This window comes from Cyprinodon variegatus, unplaced genomic scaffold (genome assembly GCF_000732505.1).
Source record: "Cyprinodon variegatus isolate N-32 unplaced genomic scaffold, C_variegatus-1.0 Scaffold1, whole genome shotgun sequence".
Taxonomy (NCBI): Eukaryota; Metazoa; Chordata; class Actinopteri; order Cyprinodontiformes; family Cyprinodontidae; genus Cyprinodon; species Cyprinodon variegatus.
Genome location: NW_015150454.1, coordinates 506,740 through 526,429, shown reverse-complemented (window position 1 = coordinate 526,429; position 19,690 = coordinate 506,740). Strand labels below are relative to the sequence as shown.

At 36.0% G+C, this 19,690-nt stretch overlaps 1 protein-coding gene across 1 annotated transcript in view; it reads left to right on the top strand.

Annotated features, from left to right (window-relative positions):
* LOC107090203 (protocadherin-15-like) overlaps positions 1-19,690 on the top strand; it is a 153,622-nt gene that overhangs the window by 103,811 nt on the left and 30,121 nt on the right. Inside the window, exons 5-6 of the mRNA XM_015383494.1 lie at positions 18,134-18,294; positions 19,287-19,442. Of these exons, the coding sequence (XP_015238980.1) occupies positions 18,134-18,294; positions 19,287-19,442 (317 nt within the window). The remainder of the gene's footprint in view (positions 1-18,133; positions 18,295-19,286; positions 19,443-19,690) is intronic.

Below are 19,690 nucleotides of genomic sequence, written 5' to 3'. Positions count from 1 at the left end.
ATCCTACATTTATGTCTAGGAGTTAAAAAGCTCATAAAATAGCCAACTGTCTGTCTGACTTTTGCTTCCAAAACACAACAGAAAGATGTTTAGTTAATTACATGCCGGTGCACCTCTATAATTCTAATACAAAGGAAAATATATTTTATTTAACCAATGTTGTTAAAAACATGAAATTAGATCCTGACTGTATTATCTAAGACAAGTTTGCCAGTAGAGTCTGAGGCTAATTGCATGTTGAGGATGGTGTAACTTTATTAACTGCCATTAATAGAGAAACAACAGCAGAGGAATAATCTATAGCCTAGCAAACTCCCAGCTATTCAAAAATAATCAATAACACAGAAAAATTTATTTCGGATACAAGCATAAACAAGTTGGAATAAATAACTTAATATTCGGAATTTAGGCACAATTTGTTTTAAGCAGCAACAGCATAGAACACAGAAGCATAAGATGTGATTGTGCGTTCAGTTGTTTATGATCTGCTTTTTGGCTTTCATCCAAAACACATTCTACAATGTTTACATAGATAGGAAGTGTTAAGTACTTCATGTTTCATTTTAACGGCATTCAAATGTTTTCTGTTTAGTCCAATATCGGATGGCCTAAATAAGCAGAAGGAAGCCATTAAGAATGACAAAACAAAAGCAAAAAATAAACAGAAATATAATGCATATACTAATAAATACAGGCTTCTGTCAACCCTTGGATAAAACTTTTGTTTTTTTACAAAATAAAATTATATTAGCTAACAGCGTTGAGCCAATCTTTGTAATTAAGCAAAACTCTACAATCTAAGCTCAGTGACAACATTTGCCAGGGGTCAGTAACCTTTCCTACTGTATATTGTGTTTTTTCCCTTAATTCCACTAAATATTTGTGAGCTCCGGAGCTCACGGCTCTGTTCTGCTTCACTGTAGTTGACCAAAATTTCTGACGATTTTGAAATTCCCCCCAGACCGAACCTGACCTGCTGATGGTATGCTTCCCCCCACCTGCCAGGAAAGGAAGACGGGGGGGAAGCATACCGTCAACATGCAGCAGTACCGGACCATTCTGGGTTATTTTCTCCCACGTCGCTGCTGCCACGCTCTATCTGTGGTCATGCACCGCTGCATGCCAGGTAGGCTGCGTGACCTAACAGGATGCAGCAGCACCGCTGATTCTGCTTAGCAGATTACAGCACAATGATGCATTTTTAATGTCTGTCAGACAGCCCGCTAATTTTGATTTAGTCTCGTCTTGTCTTGATGAAAACTCAAACCTATGACTTGTCATGTTTTAGTCATCAAAGATCCATGTTTAGCCCGTCAGTTATCCATATCGTCATGAAAAATAGGAGCGTCAATGAAATAATGTCATCATCGTTGACGAAAACAACACTGGGTGCCATTTGGTAATTTACTCAAGCAGCTCAAAGAATTTCAATTAATATTCCTCCTTTTTATTAAACCTTTACAAAAAGATGGATGGATGGATGGATGGATGGATGGATGGATGGATGGATGGATGGATGGATGGATGGATAGAAACAATGTGTAAAGGTTTCATAATGTAACTAGCTTTCCCTGGAAGATGAAGACAAGGGTAGTTTTATTTTCTTCTGTAATTTTTATAGATGGAACTGCAAAATTTCTGAATAGATAGAGCCTTCATTTTATGAAATCTTATTTCAAGGTTTTGGTATTTCCTCCATCACAGCATGTTATTTAGAGAAAGAGAAAAAGTATATTTTGATCGTTGAAAAGTTGCATTGCTGTCCATTTCTGTCTCGTGATTGGGCAAGTGATATATTTTCTAGAAATTTCTACATTTTTTAAAATGCTTTAAAACATTTAACTTCTGGTTTTAACTTTTATCCTTGGACTTCATATGACTCCCTGAAATTAGGTGAACAAGTGCATGCAAAAACTCTCCAGCTCCTATTTGTTGATGTATACATACTAATGCGTGTCCTGTAGATGTAATCACAGCTTTTTGGATGTAATAAAAGTTAATGGGATTCTACTCAGCTTAGGAGAAGGAAGACCACTGAATATGCTGCGAGTCAGGAGTTGTAATATTATTACATGCTTTATGGAATAATAACAGCTGCAGTATGCAATACTAAGACCCAAGACCCAACTGCAACATATGTTTAGAGGGCACTGTAGGTCTTCATGGGTTAATGAGATAATAATGAGCAAAGCACATGGCTAAACCCTGTCTTAGCAATCTCATCAACTACTACAGGTTTATGCAGTTTATCATATTGTTTTTGATAACTAGAAAAAAAAGGGGCTCATCCATTTTAGAGTACGTCTAACAACAGATAATGGTGATTTCATCAATGATTTTATCAATTTGTTGACATAAATCTTTTTTAATATTGTTAAAAATATTTTTAATATACTATTTTAATAAGATAAAACTAGTGTGTGGGTTTGTAGTTGTTTCTGTGTGTTTCAGTTTTTCTGACTGATCCGTATCCATATATGTTTCACATCTTTTTGAACTTTTTTTTAAATAAAAAGTATCAAGTAATTAAAGTGGTAATATTATGTGTGGCATTGGTTTAGCCGGATGCCATGAGATTACAATACACATTTTTGTATTTCAAAACACTGAATTGAACAATCTGCTTACATTTATCTATAAGCCCCTTTTTCACTGCCCATCTGCTTGCTTTTCTATACAAAATTACCCGAATAAAATCCATTACCTCTGCTTTGCTTTCATGGGGCTTTGGTCCCTCAAGCAACCCAGTACTTTTCTCTCCTTAGTCGTGCTTTTTGAGGTGGTGGGGCTGCAAGAGCAACAACTGGTGGACTGTCTGCCTTCTTTTTTGTTTATTCTACCAATCTCACCATCTTTGTTTTGTTTGTTACAGCCAACACACACTCATCAACACAGCCCCCCCGCCCACACTCAGTATGTGCAGTTGTGTAGTTTACCAGTAATTTTCATTAATCTAATTTCTTAGATGTATGATGGAGCAAAAGACTAGAGGTTATGATGGTTGGATGAAGAGGTCCAGGCTCTTTCCAGCATTTTTGCTGAGGACATTTAGCTGGCTGCAGTTGTGTCGTACACAATTGCAGCCAGACTTGCCAAAATAAACGTTCTGCACAACACAAAGGAGGTATAGGATAAGTTCAAGAAGGTGAAGCAGGATGACAAGAGGAAGAAAGACCACAACGATCGTGGATCAGACTGCCAGACAAACCACTGATATGATTAGATTAATGTGATCCTGTGACACTGGCCTGAATAACCAGTTATGGTAGCAACAAAAGACTTGCCAGCATTTGTGCTGGAGGCTGTTAGCCAACAAGAGCTCTTGGACATGGACTGTAGTCGGAGTAAGGGCTGGCTGGTACTTTTATGTTCTGATTATTGTATCTTGCTTCAGCAGGAGGGAAAGTTCATACCGAAAGTTCATTACTTCTGTGTGCACTCCGATTGTGTGTTATGCTGTGTTCACGATCACGCTCCAACATGTGGTGTTTTTTACGTTTTTTGGCAACCACTTCGCTATGTTTATGTTGTATATGTGACTTTCAAAGTAATGGAAAAGGAACATGAGGAATTAGTTGGGATTCCTATAGTCGGGGTAATACAAAGTCTGGGGCTTTAAAGCCTGGAGCTTTAGGTAGAAAAGGGGCCATAGATATTAGTTCCTCTATCTGTGCATGTTTTTTTAATGAGACTCCTGGAGGTGATAGTACTGTTTGTTAGGGCTGGGTAAAATAATCGATTTAATCGATTTTGAATCGATTCCTTTACATTTTTGCAAAATCGATGTCTAGGGAATAATAAGATCGATTAGTTTTGTAGTGACGCGCTTGACGTTCGTATGACAAATGAGCAGGAAAGATGAACTCAAGATTACTTCAAGCCAGACAGCTGCAAATATAGCTAATAGGTTGATTGACGGCATTAACAAATGGGGGCTGACCAGCATACACCCTGTAGTTGTTACAGCCAACGCTGCAAATATGGTTTGAGCAGTGGAGATAATGCAGCTCCTGCATGTCTGCTGTGTCCCCGCTGTGTCACGTCTGCTTGCTCGAGTGAGGCTTTTTCACTTTTGAGACATTTTTTTTCACATCTAAAGTCAACTGTCCGATTTAAACGTTTGCACTTTGTGTTTAATATGACAAGAAAAAATAAAATACATGAGTATTTTGAAACACAGTTGAACCACTTTCATTATTGTAAAAACAGATCAAATCAAAATTAATCGATTTAGAACAGCATGAATCAAAATTGAATCAATTCAGGACTTTGGCGAAAATAACCAGCCCTACTGTTTGTTATATCTGAATGCAAACAGCATATATTACATTTTAATGTGCAAATAAAGGCAGTGATTACATTATGTTGTGGTGATCAACAGTGAGCATAAATATCTTTGTTCATGTTGTAAACGACCTGTTAATCTTACTTACATTACCGTGTTACAATGCATTGGGCATACAAATACTAATGCTAAAAATGGGAGTCTTTGAGATGGAAATCCTATCTAACTCAATTTGCTTAATCTAATATAACATGTTTACTGTTAACTGCCCACTTTAAGCTCACCATATTGTTGTTCTCTTACCTGATCCTCCTTGTGTCATTGTAAGAAGAAAGCAATGGATTTTTTATGAGTGGCGTTGCCAGTGTGAGCACACCATTCTTACTATCTTATTCAGCTGGTTTCTCTCAGAATGTAGTAGGGCAGTCATGTTAGATTAATAGTGTCATAATATCGAATGCTTTTTTTAAATTCACATCTTTCTTAGGGAATCCTGTTTTTGTTTTACTGCAGCCTCTCTGTTATTGTACATCAAGAGACTGCAGAACAGAAAGAGAGCTCAGGCTTTTCCTAGACTTTACAGACCAGCCGAAAAAGTGCAATCCTTCTTTAGTTAGCTTAATACCTCAAGAGTAGGTAATGAAATCAATTTGATTCTCCTTCTCTCATACAATTTGTTCGAGGTTAGTTAACCACTGTTTAATTTCAGAAATACTTGTTCTCATTTGACTAGTATTCCTATAAATGATGTCTGCAGCTATTATTTGCCTTTCAAAACTTGTTTTTTGCTTAGCTGTTATTTTCCTATCTGGGCTCATTAGATTCTTTAGTTTTGGTCTAGATAATTAAATTTAAGCAAGTTAAATAACTTTACCCTCTATCCTCATGATCTATTGAACTTATAACTTTTTCCTTCAATATTAGGTGTTCTGTCTTTATACGTTCATTTTCTGAAGTACTTTTCTATAGTTCATTCCTGTTATTGAGTTATAAAAACAACATATAAACATATCATATAAAGAAATCCATGTTAAATTGATTCTTGTGTTACTGTCTTTAATTTTTTAGTTTTTAGTACTCCTAACAATTCTACATCTGTATCCCAGGTGACCCACCTCCTGCTGCTACAACACTTTTAGTTCATTACACACCTATTGCAGAAAAAAGACAACAATCCCGAAAATGTAAGGTTTTTGTTTTAAGACACTTACACCCCATTTTCCTGTTTTCCCCGTATGGATCATGTTCTTATAATGGTGGACTGAATGCGGTTACTTGCAGAGTAATTAAGAGAGACCCAGGCCAGCTTTGAACGTACTACATTCTGTGTCCACTCCCTAGTCTTTTGGACTAGACATTTCTAAGTTTTGCAATATTCCAGAGATGAAAGAATGAAATTTCAGATTAAATATGAGATTTAAATAGCAAGTCCTGATCTTAGACAAAACCAAGGTTCTATACAGTAGCAGTAGTCTAGTCAGCTTTATCTATCAGTCTGTCTATGTGTGGGTTTGGACGCACACACACAAAAACATATATATATATTTATTATTATTATGAAGTGGAACAACATTAGGTATTTTAGGTATATTAAACTTTTTGAACAATTGAAAATTGGGTGTGTAATATTATTCAGCTTACTTGAGTTAATGATTTGTTACGCCACCTTTTGCTGTGAATACAGATGCCAGTCGCTTTGGTTATGACTCAGTTTTTTCTCACCTTGAGAGACTGAAATTTATTTCCCATTCTTCCTTGCAAAACAGCTTGAGCTCAATGAGAATGATGGAGAGCATTTACAAACTGCAGTTTTCAGCTCTTTCCTCATATTCTGGATTGGATTCAGGTCTGAATTTTGACTTTGGACCATTCTAACACCTGGATTTGTTTATTTGTGAAAAATTCCGTTGTGGTTTATGTTCCTCCAGAGTAACAATGGGCCTTTTGGCTGCAGCTCTGATCAGTCCTTTCCTTGTTTTACCCTAAAGTTTAGAGTAATGGCTGGCTCTTCATATAGTTTCGTAGTGTTCTGATACTCCTTCCATTTCAATAACATCTCTTCCATAGTACTCCTTGGGATGTTTAAAGCTTGGGAAATCTTTTTGTATCCAACTCCAGCTTTAAAAATCACCACAACAGTATCTGAAACCTGCCTGCTGTACTCCTTGTTCTTCATGATGCTCTCTGCGCTTTTAACAGACCTCTGAGACGATCACAGAGCACAGGCATTTAAATGATTGAGACATGATTACACACAGGTGGATTCTATTATCATCAGAACCGACCCACTGTGAGGCGGTTCCCTATAGCGCTGCCTTTATCTCTGCGGATAGATAGGAGCTGCTTTATATAAAATATAATATAATGATACATTTGTATTGAAAGCACCTTTCAGGACACCCAAGGACACTGTACAACAAAACAATCAGAAACACAAAATATCACACAACATACACAGTATTAAAAACAGTGGAGGCATGCATTCCTGAACAGATGAGCTTTTAGCCTTGAATTAAAGATAGGTACAGTGTCAATATTATGAAAATCAGGTGGGAGTGAATTCCTGTTTGGGAGAAGAGTAGGAGAAATCTCTGCTTCCCATGGCGATGAGGTGAGAAGGAGGCTCAACGAAGCGGATGGAAGAGGAAGATCTAAGGGTAGGGTAGAAAGTTGCAATCTGAATGAGATCTGAGAGGTATGGAGGAGCAAGATTATGGATGACCTTAAAAGCAAACAGGAGGATTTTGAACTGGATTCTGAAGGGTTTCAAAGTAGTTAGATACATAACCCTTCACTTCTTTACTGCAAGACAATATCTTCTACATTTGTTGTCAACTAAACATCTTTATAGTACCATATGGCTCAATGACACCATGTCTTTGAAACCATTGGCGATTTGTTATTCAGTGAGAGCCAGGTCTATAAAAATTCCACGCCTATTTCTCAAATTCTTTAACTCTTACCTACATTAATATGATTGGTTAAATCAAGTGTGGGAGTGTGCAGAAATTTATCAGTTAATTTCCCTTTTCAATCTAGTAATAAATGGTGGGCGAATTAATATAAAGGACACAGGCAGGTGATGTCTTCTTTTTGGGAGTGGGAGTTTTCCACGAAACGGATTACACTTGTGTTTGCATTCCATTTGTGGTTAAGGTAGTAAATTAGATTTTGCATGCACAGCAGTAACCCCATTGCCACAAAATCCAGTTTTTGTAACTGATTTACCCCCTGCTCTACCCTACCCTGAAACCTTTTTCCATATATCTGGATAAAGGCTTACATTCTTGTAAGTATATCATGACAAAGCTCAGTTCAATGAGAGATTCTTTGGATATTTGAATACATGTCCTGGTAACAGTACCTGCTGTGCTCAAAAAGTTCTTATTCCTTCATTATTAAAGATATTTCAGACAGGTTGGGACCTTTTTTTTCCTCATTGCGCAGCTAAGATGAATTCCTTGCGCTGTTTTTAGTCATGTTATACAAGTGAAGATTTTTTGTCAACCAGTTGAAAATTTTTTCTTATTTTGTGCAAACTTGGCTGTGACTGTAGCTTTAGCAGCACCTGTTGTCAGAGGGTTTATTTTAGTTTTGAACGAGAAAATTGAACAGTGCTTTTGAAAAACACAATTTTGAAGGTAGTAAAAAGTGAATTCTTCAATAGTTTTGAGAGCAATGGGTTTGAGGTGCCTCCTTAATACTCAGAGACACAGCTATCCACTACTCCCATGGCTTATGAAAGGATTTACTGGTCCAAATCTATCACATCAAGAGGAGGCATTTGACTTTAGACTCAGTGCTATTCATGTTAAAGTTAAGCACACTATTAGACACCTCAAGGGGAGATGCTGTGTTTTTGCCAAACGGTCGAATGTGCACCACTTTATGCCCACAGTAGTTTCTGCACGTTGTGTGTTACACAGTATATGTGAAAAAGAAAAGCAGTGAGCCTGCCAGAGACCCCTGCCAACCCTGAACCTCAGCCACCTCATCTACACCGTGATGATCCAACAAACGGATAGGCCCAGACGATCAGGGAAGCCCTTGTGCATCATGTGGCACTCAGACTTAACCCTGCTGCTCCCCAAAAACTGTAAATACCAAAGAAATGCCACGGTGATGGTCAAACATTTCGCTAGTGACCATGTCTCAAGTGAAAAGTGTACAGCTATTATGCTGCAAATATATTACATGCTCTGTTTTCATTTTTCATCATCTTACAAATAAGGATAGTTTTCTTGGATAATGTAAGCTACATAATAAAAAGGAACACACACTTAGGCAAATAAAATGTGCATGAATTTTGTAGAGCAACCAGAAGCACTGTTTCTAAGGAAGCACAATGGAGTAATAGTGCAGATGAAAATGGATTTTACAAGGTTATTCCTATAGCATTTGGCAGAGCAAAAAAAAAAACGAAACAAAAAACATTTGTCAAAAGAAAACTGAGTAAGCTATATTAAATATAACTAAAAACAACTATGTTAGAGAGAAGTAGGTCACATACGTACTAAGTATATAACACAAAATACATTTGTTTTTCTCCACACTTTATGCAAAATATTGAAATATAGATCTGATTGGTTAATGCCACAAGCTAAATTAACTGACAGTTGTTTACCTACAAATTTAGAAAATAACTGAATATCTTGGCATCACTTGTGTCTGCTGAGGTAGATGGATGCTGTCTATGGCCGGATGAACTGTGTAGGTTGCATAAATATACATTATACATACATAATTTATCAGTATGTATAGGCGGCTGTTGGTTGTAGGAGCTGGATTGAGCATTCGGTGATGTAATTTGGAAATTATTATGTGCTAAGTAGTTCTGCTTAGCCAAAGCCGCCATGACTTCACTTGCCTGTGCTTGTTTTTTCTGCTGCTAGAGCACAGTGCTGTAAGTACTTCCCTGCTTGTCTTAGAGCAGTGGAAATTGAGTTCAAGATGGACTCATCTTTTTATTATTGTTCTTGCTGTTGTTTAAAGAAGGTTTCGAAAACAGCTTTCAAGAACTCAGCTTTGGAGTTGCTTCCGGAGGTGCGAGCCTAGAGCCGTTGACGTCTCGATGTGGCTGACCACTCCAGCTGGTATGCGTCAGACTTGTTGGCCTAACCATCTGCATCCAGCGAGTTCCCGGAGTCAGGTCTAAGTAGAGACTCATTGAGAAAAAATTGCATCCGTGCCTACTCTGTATGAATCAAAATCACCAGAAATCACTGACGTTTTTTATTTGACTTCATTTGGGAAGGGGAGATTTTCTTAAAACTGTAGATAAATGCTTTGCTATAAAAGTATCACTAGTATTAAAATATGTTATCTGATGTCAGACATCAAGTCCTTTGGAGTATGTTTTGCAAAAACATATGATTGATAATGCCTAATCTAAGTTGAATTTGACAGTTTAAGTATCTGGTTAGGCAGGTACCTGTTGGAATTGTTGATTAATAATGTTATCATTTGGTGCAGACCTACGTCCTATTTCTATTAGGTATTGTACAGATGGAGTTCTATTGAAATTGTTGTGACAATTAAGCACTGCTTCTGTCATAGATGATTAAAATAATACATAAAACATTTTCAAGGCATAATTCTTTCACATTTTTATCATAAAAACAAACAAGCTCTGAACTCAGGCTACAGATTAGCCTACCTTCTCCAGCATGGTTTCCCTCATCATTTGCTTTGCTGCAGCGCTGTCCACCAGTGCCTCTTCTTCCCCATTGAAAAGCTCACCGTCACCTAAACATAAAGTAGTAGTAGTATCAATATATTAGTTCTACTTTGACTTGCAGATGTACTATATTATGCTATGTTTTTGATTAATAATGCATAGTAATATGGTGAGTTGTGAAAATATTTAGAACTCTTAACATGGTTCAAAGAATTTGGGACGTCCTGCATTTCATTAGAAAACAAAAACTTGAAGCTAATGGATGTGCTTTCTTCCAAAGCAACAGGTTTACTGTTGTAAGGTTCTCCCTTAATTGAAATGCTTTGAGACACCAGCTGCATAGTTGTACCAGAAAATGTCAGTAAATCATTAGATATAAACCTGGATACTTCCATTGAGATGATTTACATTTTTAACATCACTCATATGTCTGTGGTTGTATATGTTATTCTAATTCCATTAAGTTTGAATGCACGAGGCCCCATCTGGAAAGATAAACCTGGTCTGTGGAAGTCCTTAAAACTACTCATCCCCAGATCAACTTTTTTTTGCTAACAAGTTGTGTTGATGAAATGGTATTATGATATTGTGGTAACTGTATTCACTAAATCGTCTTGTCTACATACTTTCATTCATAAAACTGACATGGATTTTTATTTTTAAAATAATGTAGTTGTTCGTCACTTTGGAGAAACATCTACATAACTCATGCAAAACAACAGACTCCAATGAGCCTGGTTTACATTGTTGATTTGCATTTGACTTGGATTGCATTTAGGAGGAAGGCCTCCATAACAGTTCTCTGATCTCACCTAAGGGAAACATGTCTGTGTACCTCTCATAAGCTGTAAATTGCTGAGCAATTTCTCTCCTATTTTGTAGTTTGTTCAATTTATTGTTATGCATATAACACAAAGGAGCACTTAAAAGCTAAAACTCTGTCTGTGCAGCAGCTTGCTGTGATGTCTACCATGACACATGTCCTTCTCACTGGCCTATTGCCTGTTAAAATACAGTAAACAAATATTTTGTCTTGATTTCCCATCCATACCCCTTTTGCATACACTTCAATCAAAACCATAAGCTTAAAAAGACAAAAACAGAAAAGCTACATTTCCAAATATTCTATAGATTTAGGTTTTAACGCTGCAAGTCACAAGAGTTTCAGGTTTTCCTGCAAGTCCCCCTCCCCTAGGCACGTTTGTGTATTAACTTGACCTTGCTGTCACTATTGAAATGTGAATAACCCCCTGATACTAACAGCCCCAGTACATATAAAGCCTCTTTCTCAGTGAAATTATTGGGTTAACAATCAGTATTTGGTTCCCTTCCCATTGGCAAAGTTATTCTGGTCTAACCATTTGCGTTCAAGCTGCATAGCTTCTGTGTCCCAACTGCTGCATGTCTTGCAAGGCCATCAGGGTTATCATTAAGGGTGTTAACAGTGCAGCAGAAATCAGGAAAGTAAACAACGGAGAGCAACATGCAAGTGAGCCAGTGCATAGTAAGGGTTCATTATTGTTTTGTTATTTTGTCCCTCCAAATCTCTCTCACCAGTGCCTCGCCATGTTTATTGAATGTAAGCAGCTGGCTTGTTAAATCAGACTGTGTGTGCGCATGTGTAAACAAGGATTCTTCTTCTTCCACTCAGACAAAAACACAGAAGCATGGAGGAGGTGCTAGTGAAATGGAGTTCTTAAAAATAGACAGAGTGTAGTTGCCACGTTTGGTCAACCAATGTCTTGAGCCTTTTCTTTTTAGGGCTTTCAGCCCTAATTACTGTTTTGCCAAACACCTTTTGCATTTCCCAATACCAAACAGTGCTTGGTGAAAACAGCTTGTTGAAGTTACATGGATGTTCGCTCAAGAAAATTGGACTTATTATAGGAAACTGTCTCTAATCAGTGAGATATCAAGTTGAGAGTTCTTCATCTACTGCAATCAAACATCTTCTGTCAGCATCCAAATTCAGCAAATGTTACATTGGTATATGACTTAATATCAATAAGCTATTTTACCCTAACAAATTAACTGATCACCAATTTCACCACTTCAGCAATTTTTACTTCCTGAATTGGGTTACTTTGATAAATGATCTATTGATGAAGTTTGAATTTGATTAAATAAATTGCAATAAATCTTATTCTAGAAAATAGTTCTAATTTCATATACCAGATCTATTTTGTCATTTTGTCAATTTTCATTATTGACTCCATACTGATTGGCAGAAAAAGGAGCAAAAATACCTATTGTATATCTTTTTTAATCATCTTTTTTTTTATAACATACTTTTTATATTATGAATGATAAATTAATGAAATAATTTTTTGTCTAAAAATTAAAATAAAATAATCAGTTACAAATTTGTCTGTACATATATAGCACCTTTTCAAGTCAGAGGACTCCAAATCACTTTACACTACACTTAGTGATTCACACACACACACACCCACGCACTCACACACTGAAGGTGGCAAGCTCCACTATATTATAGCCACAGCTACCCTGGGACTCTCTGACATTCAGGCGCCGTTGGGCCATCTGACCACCATCAGTAGGCAATTTGGGCTAACTCTCTTGCCCAAGGACATAACAATAGAGAAAGCCAGAGCTGGAGTTTGAACTGAAGACCCTTTAGTTGCAGGACAAACTCCTGCATCCGACTCCACTGTTGCCCCAAAATTGCCAATGTCATCCCAAATGTCACAAAGCATTTTAAGTGGTAGGTTGGCAGCAATATTTCATGTTTCCATACTTAGAAAGATCAAATTCAAATCCCCTTTTTTAATTTAGTTTTTCTTCTAGCAGGTCCCCTGACAGCTGGTGCAAATATGCATTGTTTGTGTTTCTTAAAGTGTATGTTTGAGGAACAGCACTCACATGACTAAGAGAAAGAGAACTCAATTAAATATCTGCAAGAATATAATTTTAATGAAAATTTAAAAAACGCACACTCTTTGAAGACATCTACACTCACTGCAAACAAACAGTAGTTTTTCAGTACCTAATGGCTGAAAAGCCCCTTCTGCAAATACAGTTGATTTCCATCAAGTAGTTGATATGTGGTTTATTTTCTTTTTTTTTTCTTTTATTAATTTCTGGCTCATTGGTTACAATGAGTTGCAGGACGGTCATTGTAATTACTTTTTATTGTTTAATGTTGAAACACAGAGGCATTTTCTTTCTTTTTTTTTTTTCCAGCATTTTTGTCTTCCCTCACCGTTACGTAATTTATTTTTCGAACCAATAGTATGAAAAATTGACTTGTGGCTGACTAGGAGAAAATACAGTAAACACAGTGAAAGCAATAAACAAAGATTTTGAACATAGAATGAGTGACGACATCTTTCAAAGGAAAGACTGCAATATCAAAAGAGAGGAAAAAGGCAAAAAAAAACCTTAATGTACCTTCAAGACAAATAAAAAAAAAAAAAAAATGATGCATTGCAACTCCTAGATCTAGGTTTTTTTGTTTTAGAGATGAAAAAAATATTTTTTGGGGTACATTTTAACAGAGGTCAAAGGGATGTTTTGATCATCATATTATAAGTGAATACATTTTGGGGTTTTCAAGCAAGACTATAACTGATATAGTTTTAATGTGCATGCAAAATTAAGAATTATGTTAGACACAGAGTTATATAATACAACTAGCATGCAAGCCACTGTATTTTGTTTACACATTCCTTATATGTAAATCCTAAATGTGTCTTGGTTTACATATTTCCTTCACCTGCTTTACTACATATTTGCCATCAGACAAATGAAAATCATACTAATGTCTGGAACATATTTAAGTAAGATTTAAATGAGTCCAAATTATATTTAGAAAACAAAAAGTTCATTTCGGTTGCAATTTCGTTGGGTTACATTACAAAACATTTATAATTTATAAAGCATTTTACTATTGTTTGCTGGACAGAATGTGAATAGGAGGTATAATTTATCATTATTATTAATTACTGTTCTAATTTATCTGTATATTTATTATTTATTTGTGAAGAGGCTCTGATAGAGTTGTAAATGGCTGTGTTTACAACACCCTACTTCCTAATGTAGGGTGGTGTTGTCAGCTTACAGCTTGTTCTGAGGTTCTATATGGATTGGATGCTTCGAGATCTTTGAAAACTCAATTCAATTGAGTTTATTTATATAGCGCCAAGTCACAACACGTGTCATCTCAAGGCACTTTAAAGTTCACCAGATCATACAGTCAAATTGAATCAAGGTTTTCTATCAAAGGAAAACCAGTTGATTGCATCGACTCATTGACTCGAAGGCAATCCCTCACACTAAGCATGCTTGTAGCGACAGTGGAGAGGAAAAACTCAGGGATGAGAATTAGACATTATATTTATTATTTAAATCATCCAGAGACAATAACTCTCCATATCTTCTCACTGCTGTTCTGGGTGCTAATAAAATTTTCGAAGAGCTTCAACAGCAGTACCATATTAGATTTATAGTCCCAAACACTACAGATATATTAGAATCTATCCTTACGTAAATGTTACCCAGGCCCATTTATACAGTGAAAGATAAAAACCTTTCAATAAATCAAACATTTACCGCCATATATCTGACTCGTAACTTTTTAAAACAACTATTTTCATTCATTTCAAATGGAACCATTCACATACTTGTATTGTATTATACTGCACTTACAGTACTCACCACTGTTCTGTGCTATTTACCTTTTTCCTCTGAGCATTGACCAGCCGGCTTGCTTTGACTTGCAATGAATAATGGGATACCCAAGGCTCTGTAAGATACACCGGACCTGTGCTTCAAAACGGGCAAAAAGAAGGCTGCATTCGTCAGCCGCATAACAAGGAGTCCTCAAATCCAAACAGACCTCGGCACTGGGCCATTATAATCAGCCGACCAATTTGGTCTTTGGATGACGCAGCCCCTGGATTCGAACTTAGCAGATGTCACAGTCTTAAAGGATGTTTTGGTCAAAAGTTCGAAGCTTTCCAAAAGGATCCACTTTACCAGCGCCCCCGCAAACAGGAAGTACTTTTTATATCATCAGTCATCATCAGAACCATTCAAATTAAACATCCTGATGTCTTGTTTACATGCACAGCAAATCTGAAAACACTATTTGTGTTATACACTGATATTATACTTAACACTCACAGTTGTATACTTTCATCATGCCTTTTTTAAGTGAAGGCGGCTCCCCAGCGCCTCCTGCTGGCCAGCCACCACTACTGTTGATGAGCGCCACACAAAATTTACATAAATCAAAGAAGATCTGAATAGAAGGTTTATTTTTTTTTTCTATTTTTCAATAAAGTCTTTAATGAATTATTTAGGTGTACATTTTTTAATTATTAAAAATCTCACATTTATCTCCACATAAATCTTTAGCTGACAAAATCAAATTTTAAATGAACGGACTTATGACTTTTTTTTCCTCTATCAGTTCATCCCTTTGATGTTTTATTTTATATATATATTATATTTTATTAACACAGTGACTATTTAGTATAATCAGACTAATATGAATAGTTTTTGCTGGTTAAATATTATTTTTCACTGTTCTGAGACTAGAATCTCAAAATTCCTCTCGATGTTTATCTGCTTTGACAATCACTGGATACTAGCATCAATTATACAGTATTTGTTAAAATATAACTACATGTGTTGTCTGCCTGACCCTAAAGGGCACTGAATGCATCATTGACAACTGACATGTTTCCTTTGTGTACATATAACATAAATGCAGCACCTAACATTAAACCACACTTGACTTTTTCTTTAACAAAGATGGAGAACTTAGAGGAGTACAAAATTGAAGAAAAATTGCATGTGAAAGCATGGAAACTGTTATTTAAACAACTTTAGAAATAACAGATTGTTTCTTATTCTTTTTTATCCAACCAGTGACATAATCAAACCCTAGACTTCAGGGAAAGAAGATGTATTTTTCTTCACACGCTACCAACGCATTTATATTATGTGAAATGATAAATTAACTTACAATGTGGGTTTCTTTTGACTTTTAAATTACATTTTTGGAAGAGCCATTTTTCAGATCGAGCTGAGCTCAAGTGATAAACATAATTACAGGTTCTTGCAATCATAACATGCAGAGATGCATCAAATCTTGACTGTTTGAAACAAGGAGCTCTGTCATTAATAAGAGCATAAAAATGCAGCATTGGGTTTTTTAAATTATAATACGTAAACATCTATCACACCACCATATGCGCTTCTTGAGTATTTGAATAGAAGTGACTAATGACTAGATGGCAAGACCTTTTTTAATAAATTATGAAGCACGCGATTTAGGACGATGCATTAAAATTTTTTTTTAAAACAACATGTTCTACTTTTTATTGGAGAAAGGCTTGTGGAAGGTATGTTTCTGTTTAATGTTTATTTATATACATATATAATACTTTTAAGATACTTTAGAATCACCCATTGGCATTGTATGATGAAATAATGACTTTAGATTCACTTAGGTGTAAATTAATTTCTTATAAATAATTTTAACCCCCCAAAAAAACATTTGCCTTTAAAGTGAAGGACACTGCCCATTTTATCATGGCCCTGGCACACACCATATCATAAAGCTTGGTTTCTGCCTGATCCGTCCGCGAGGTCAGCGCAACAAAATCACGTAATTTTTGGGCTTCCATGCATCTCGGCGTGGCATCCGTGTAGACAATAATTCCACACCAAGCTAGGAAATTTCTAACTAGGGCATCAGCTCCTGCTGACGAGGGTTCGCAAATGTAACATCTAGTGATCCTGTGATTTGGCCTATGATTGTCACCACTATCAACAGATTGTGGAAAACTCCTGGAAAAGAAATAAATTTTGCTATCATTAAGTGTTTAAAGTATATGGGAGTCTATTACTTGTCCCCCCACAAGTTTTCTTCCTCCTCCTGGATGTAATAAAACAAAACTGTGCACAAGGAACGCCTTCATGGTTTGTTCACGGTTATTTGCTAAATTATTAGTGCCTTGTTTTGCAGTATATTGTGTCAAGCTGCTCTTTAGAATAGCTGGTGGAGATAACTCCCGATGTTTAGAGCATAGATACCTTATGTCAATCAACAGACAAAAACAACCTTCTCCTGTTTTATGCTATTTTGAACTTTTTATACTTAACTTTACCTCATGTTATTTTCGTCATTGTACAATCCTAAAAAAAAAAATAAATCAGGGAACTCATAAACAACACAATATAACATCAATTGAATCAAACTTCTGTGAAATCAAACTGTCCACTTAGGCAACATTACTGATTGCTACTCAATTTCACATGCTGTTTTGCAAATGAAATAAACAACAGGTGGAAATGATTGGCAATTAGCAAGACACTCAATAAAGGATAGGTTCTGCAGGTGGGGACCACAGACCACTTCTCACTTTTCACTTTTGTGCGTGACTCCAAATCCAGGCCTCCATTGGTTAATAAATTAGATTTTAATTGATTATTTTTGTGAGATTTTGTTGTCACCACATTTCTCTGTGTACTCAACAAAGTTTTCATTGAGAATATTTCATTCATTTAGATCTAGGTTGTGTGGAGCGTTCACTTATTTTTTTTCAGCAGTATTTCTTGTTTAATATTATCAGTAGGAGTTTAAGATTTACTTCCTATATCAGGTGCACTATAAATGTCGCCATGACAGCATGCTTTTCGATGTATGCAGATTAGCATGCATGCAACAACAACAACAACACTATTTTGGGAAACATTGTAGTTGAAAGCCTCAGAATGTGTCAATATGCTCAAGTTGTTCAAATCAGTGCTTGCAGGACACATTTCACACTTTTATTAAGGTTGATAGAGAGGCTACTGATCATTTTAGTTACTTCTTAATCTTAATATTGATCCCTAATAACAATTAATCGAATTGGTCTTAGTACTTCACTTTACGTAGTCATATACTGTGTGTAAAAAAATATTTTTAGCTTGCTTGTGTTTTACAAAAATCCTTCAGATTATTAATGTTGTGACTTTGGATTATATTGATAAATTGAAATGGCTTTGGGGATCGACCGGGTATTTGCAACCTTCTCAGAGCACAATTGCACTGCTCTAACCCACTAGGCCAACACTCTTCTATTTTTGCTGATAAGCATAACTTTAAATGCTTAAAGTAAAGTTGCCAGCATGCAATGAATACCTTTCTTTCTGAACAGGAACAGTTTTGGTGGAAAACATGCAAATTAATGGAAGGGCCCGTGATCCAGGTAGAACCATCTCCCTGACACTACTTGACAACTATGACTACTGGGTTATACTGGAACCAGCACGGCAGAGACTTTATCTCAACAGTACCGGACGCGTTCTGGACAGAGATGTGAGTACAGGAGAGGTGGAAAGAGTGTCAAGATAAAAGTCCTTATACCTTTTTTTAACATATAAAAAAGAAAAAAAATATATGTATTTGTAAGTGTATCTTTTTTATTTACTTGTTAATCTGTGTTTAAAAAGCAGTAGGTATCCTCTTTCTTAAAAAAAAAAAAAAGTATAGTATATCATCATGAATGCAATTTTTTTATTCCCTGCTCTTTTGTTTTTGCCTTTTTGTAGTTACTGTAATAACCACAACACTTTTGGGCATAAATGATTTTACAGCAAAATTTGTGGTACTTGATAGTATTATGATTCAGTATTGAATAGTTATTGCAATCCAGGGAAAATCCCAAACCTGCATCTCAGATTATGCAGCATGCCCACTTAAGCTCCTATTTGGTGCACATAAATGCTGTTCTTATAGATCGGCTTGAGTGGTTGGAATTTGAGAGATGGGGGCAAAGTGGTTAGCAAATTAAAGGCCATTTTAAGGCAAGTGGTTAGATCAAATGCACTAAGTGCTGTGAGGTGGATTTGATGTTAAGCTATTGATGGGAATGTTTAAAAAAAAATCAATAGGATAAATTGCAACGCAGGGTACATTTTACATTACAAATAGAAAGGCTGATTTGGATTATAGCCTGCTGCTTTACTTAACTTTTGTTGCTTAAGTTTGATCACATGTGACATGCACGGCTATCAGTAATAGAGGGGCAAATGCATTCTATTTTATTCTAACAGAGCCTTATATTAATTTTTTTTTACCTATAAAATAAAACATAAAAAAATTACCTGAGATAATAAAGATAATTTTAGGTCCTTATGTGTAATCTCTAATCAGGTAAATATGCTTTAGTGTTTAGGAAACTGCTAGCTCAAAATTCTGATAGTATTTTATCACGATCAACTAAAATCTCTTGGTAAGTTCAACAAAGTAGATTACTGCAACAACGAAATGACATGTTTTCTATATTTTTTGTCTCTTGTGTCTTTCAGCCACCTAATTACATCACAACGATTGTGGTTCAGGTCCAATGCACTAATGAGCTGGTCGGTACGGTTATTTTACACGAAGTTCGAATTGTTGTGAGGGACAGAAATGACAACAGTCCCCAATTTCAACAGCCACGCTACTATGTTTCTATAAATGAGGTAACATAGTAGATTTTCCTGGCAGCTCTCTCTGCATAGTTTCTACACTAATGTACTGTATTCCAGTTTTAACATATAGTGGTTGATTTTCATGTTAATCTGCTGCACCTTTTTTAAAAAAATACAATGTATTAAACATCATTAATGGACCTCTTTATTTTTAAAATGTTTAATCTTTTTAAAAACCCACACAGATGCATCAACTAGACATTGATGTCTGCCTGTAAGATGGATGATATAGAATATCA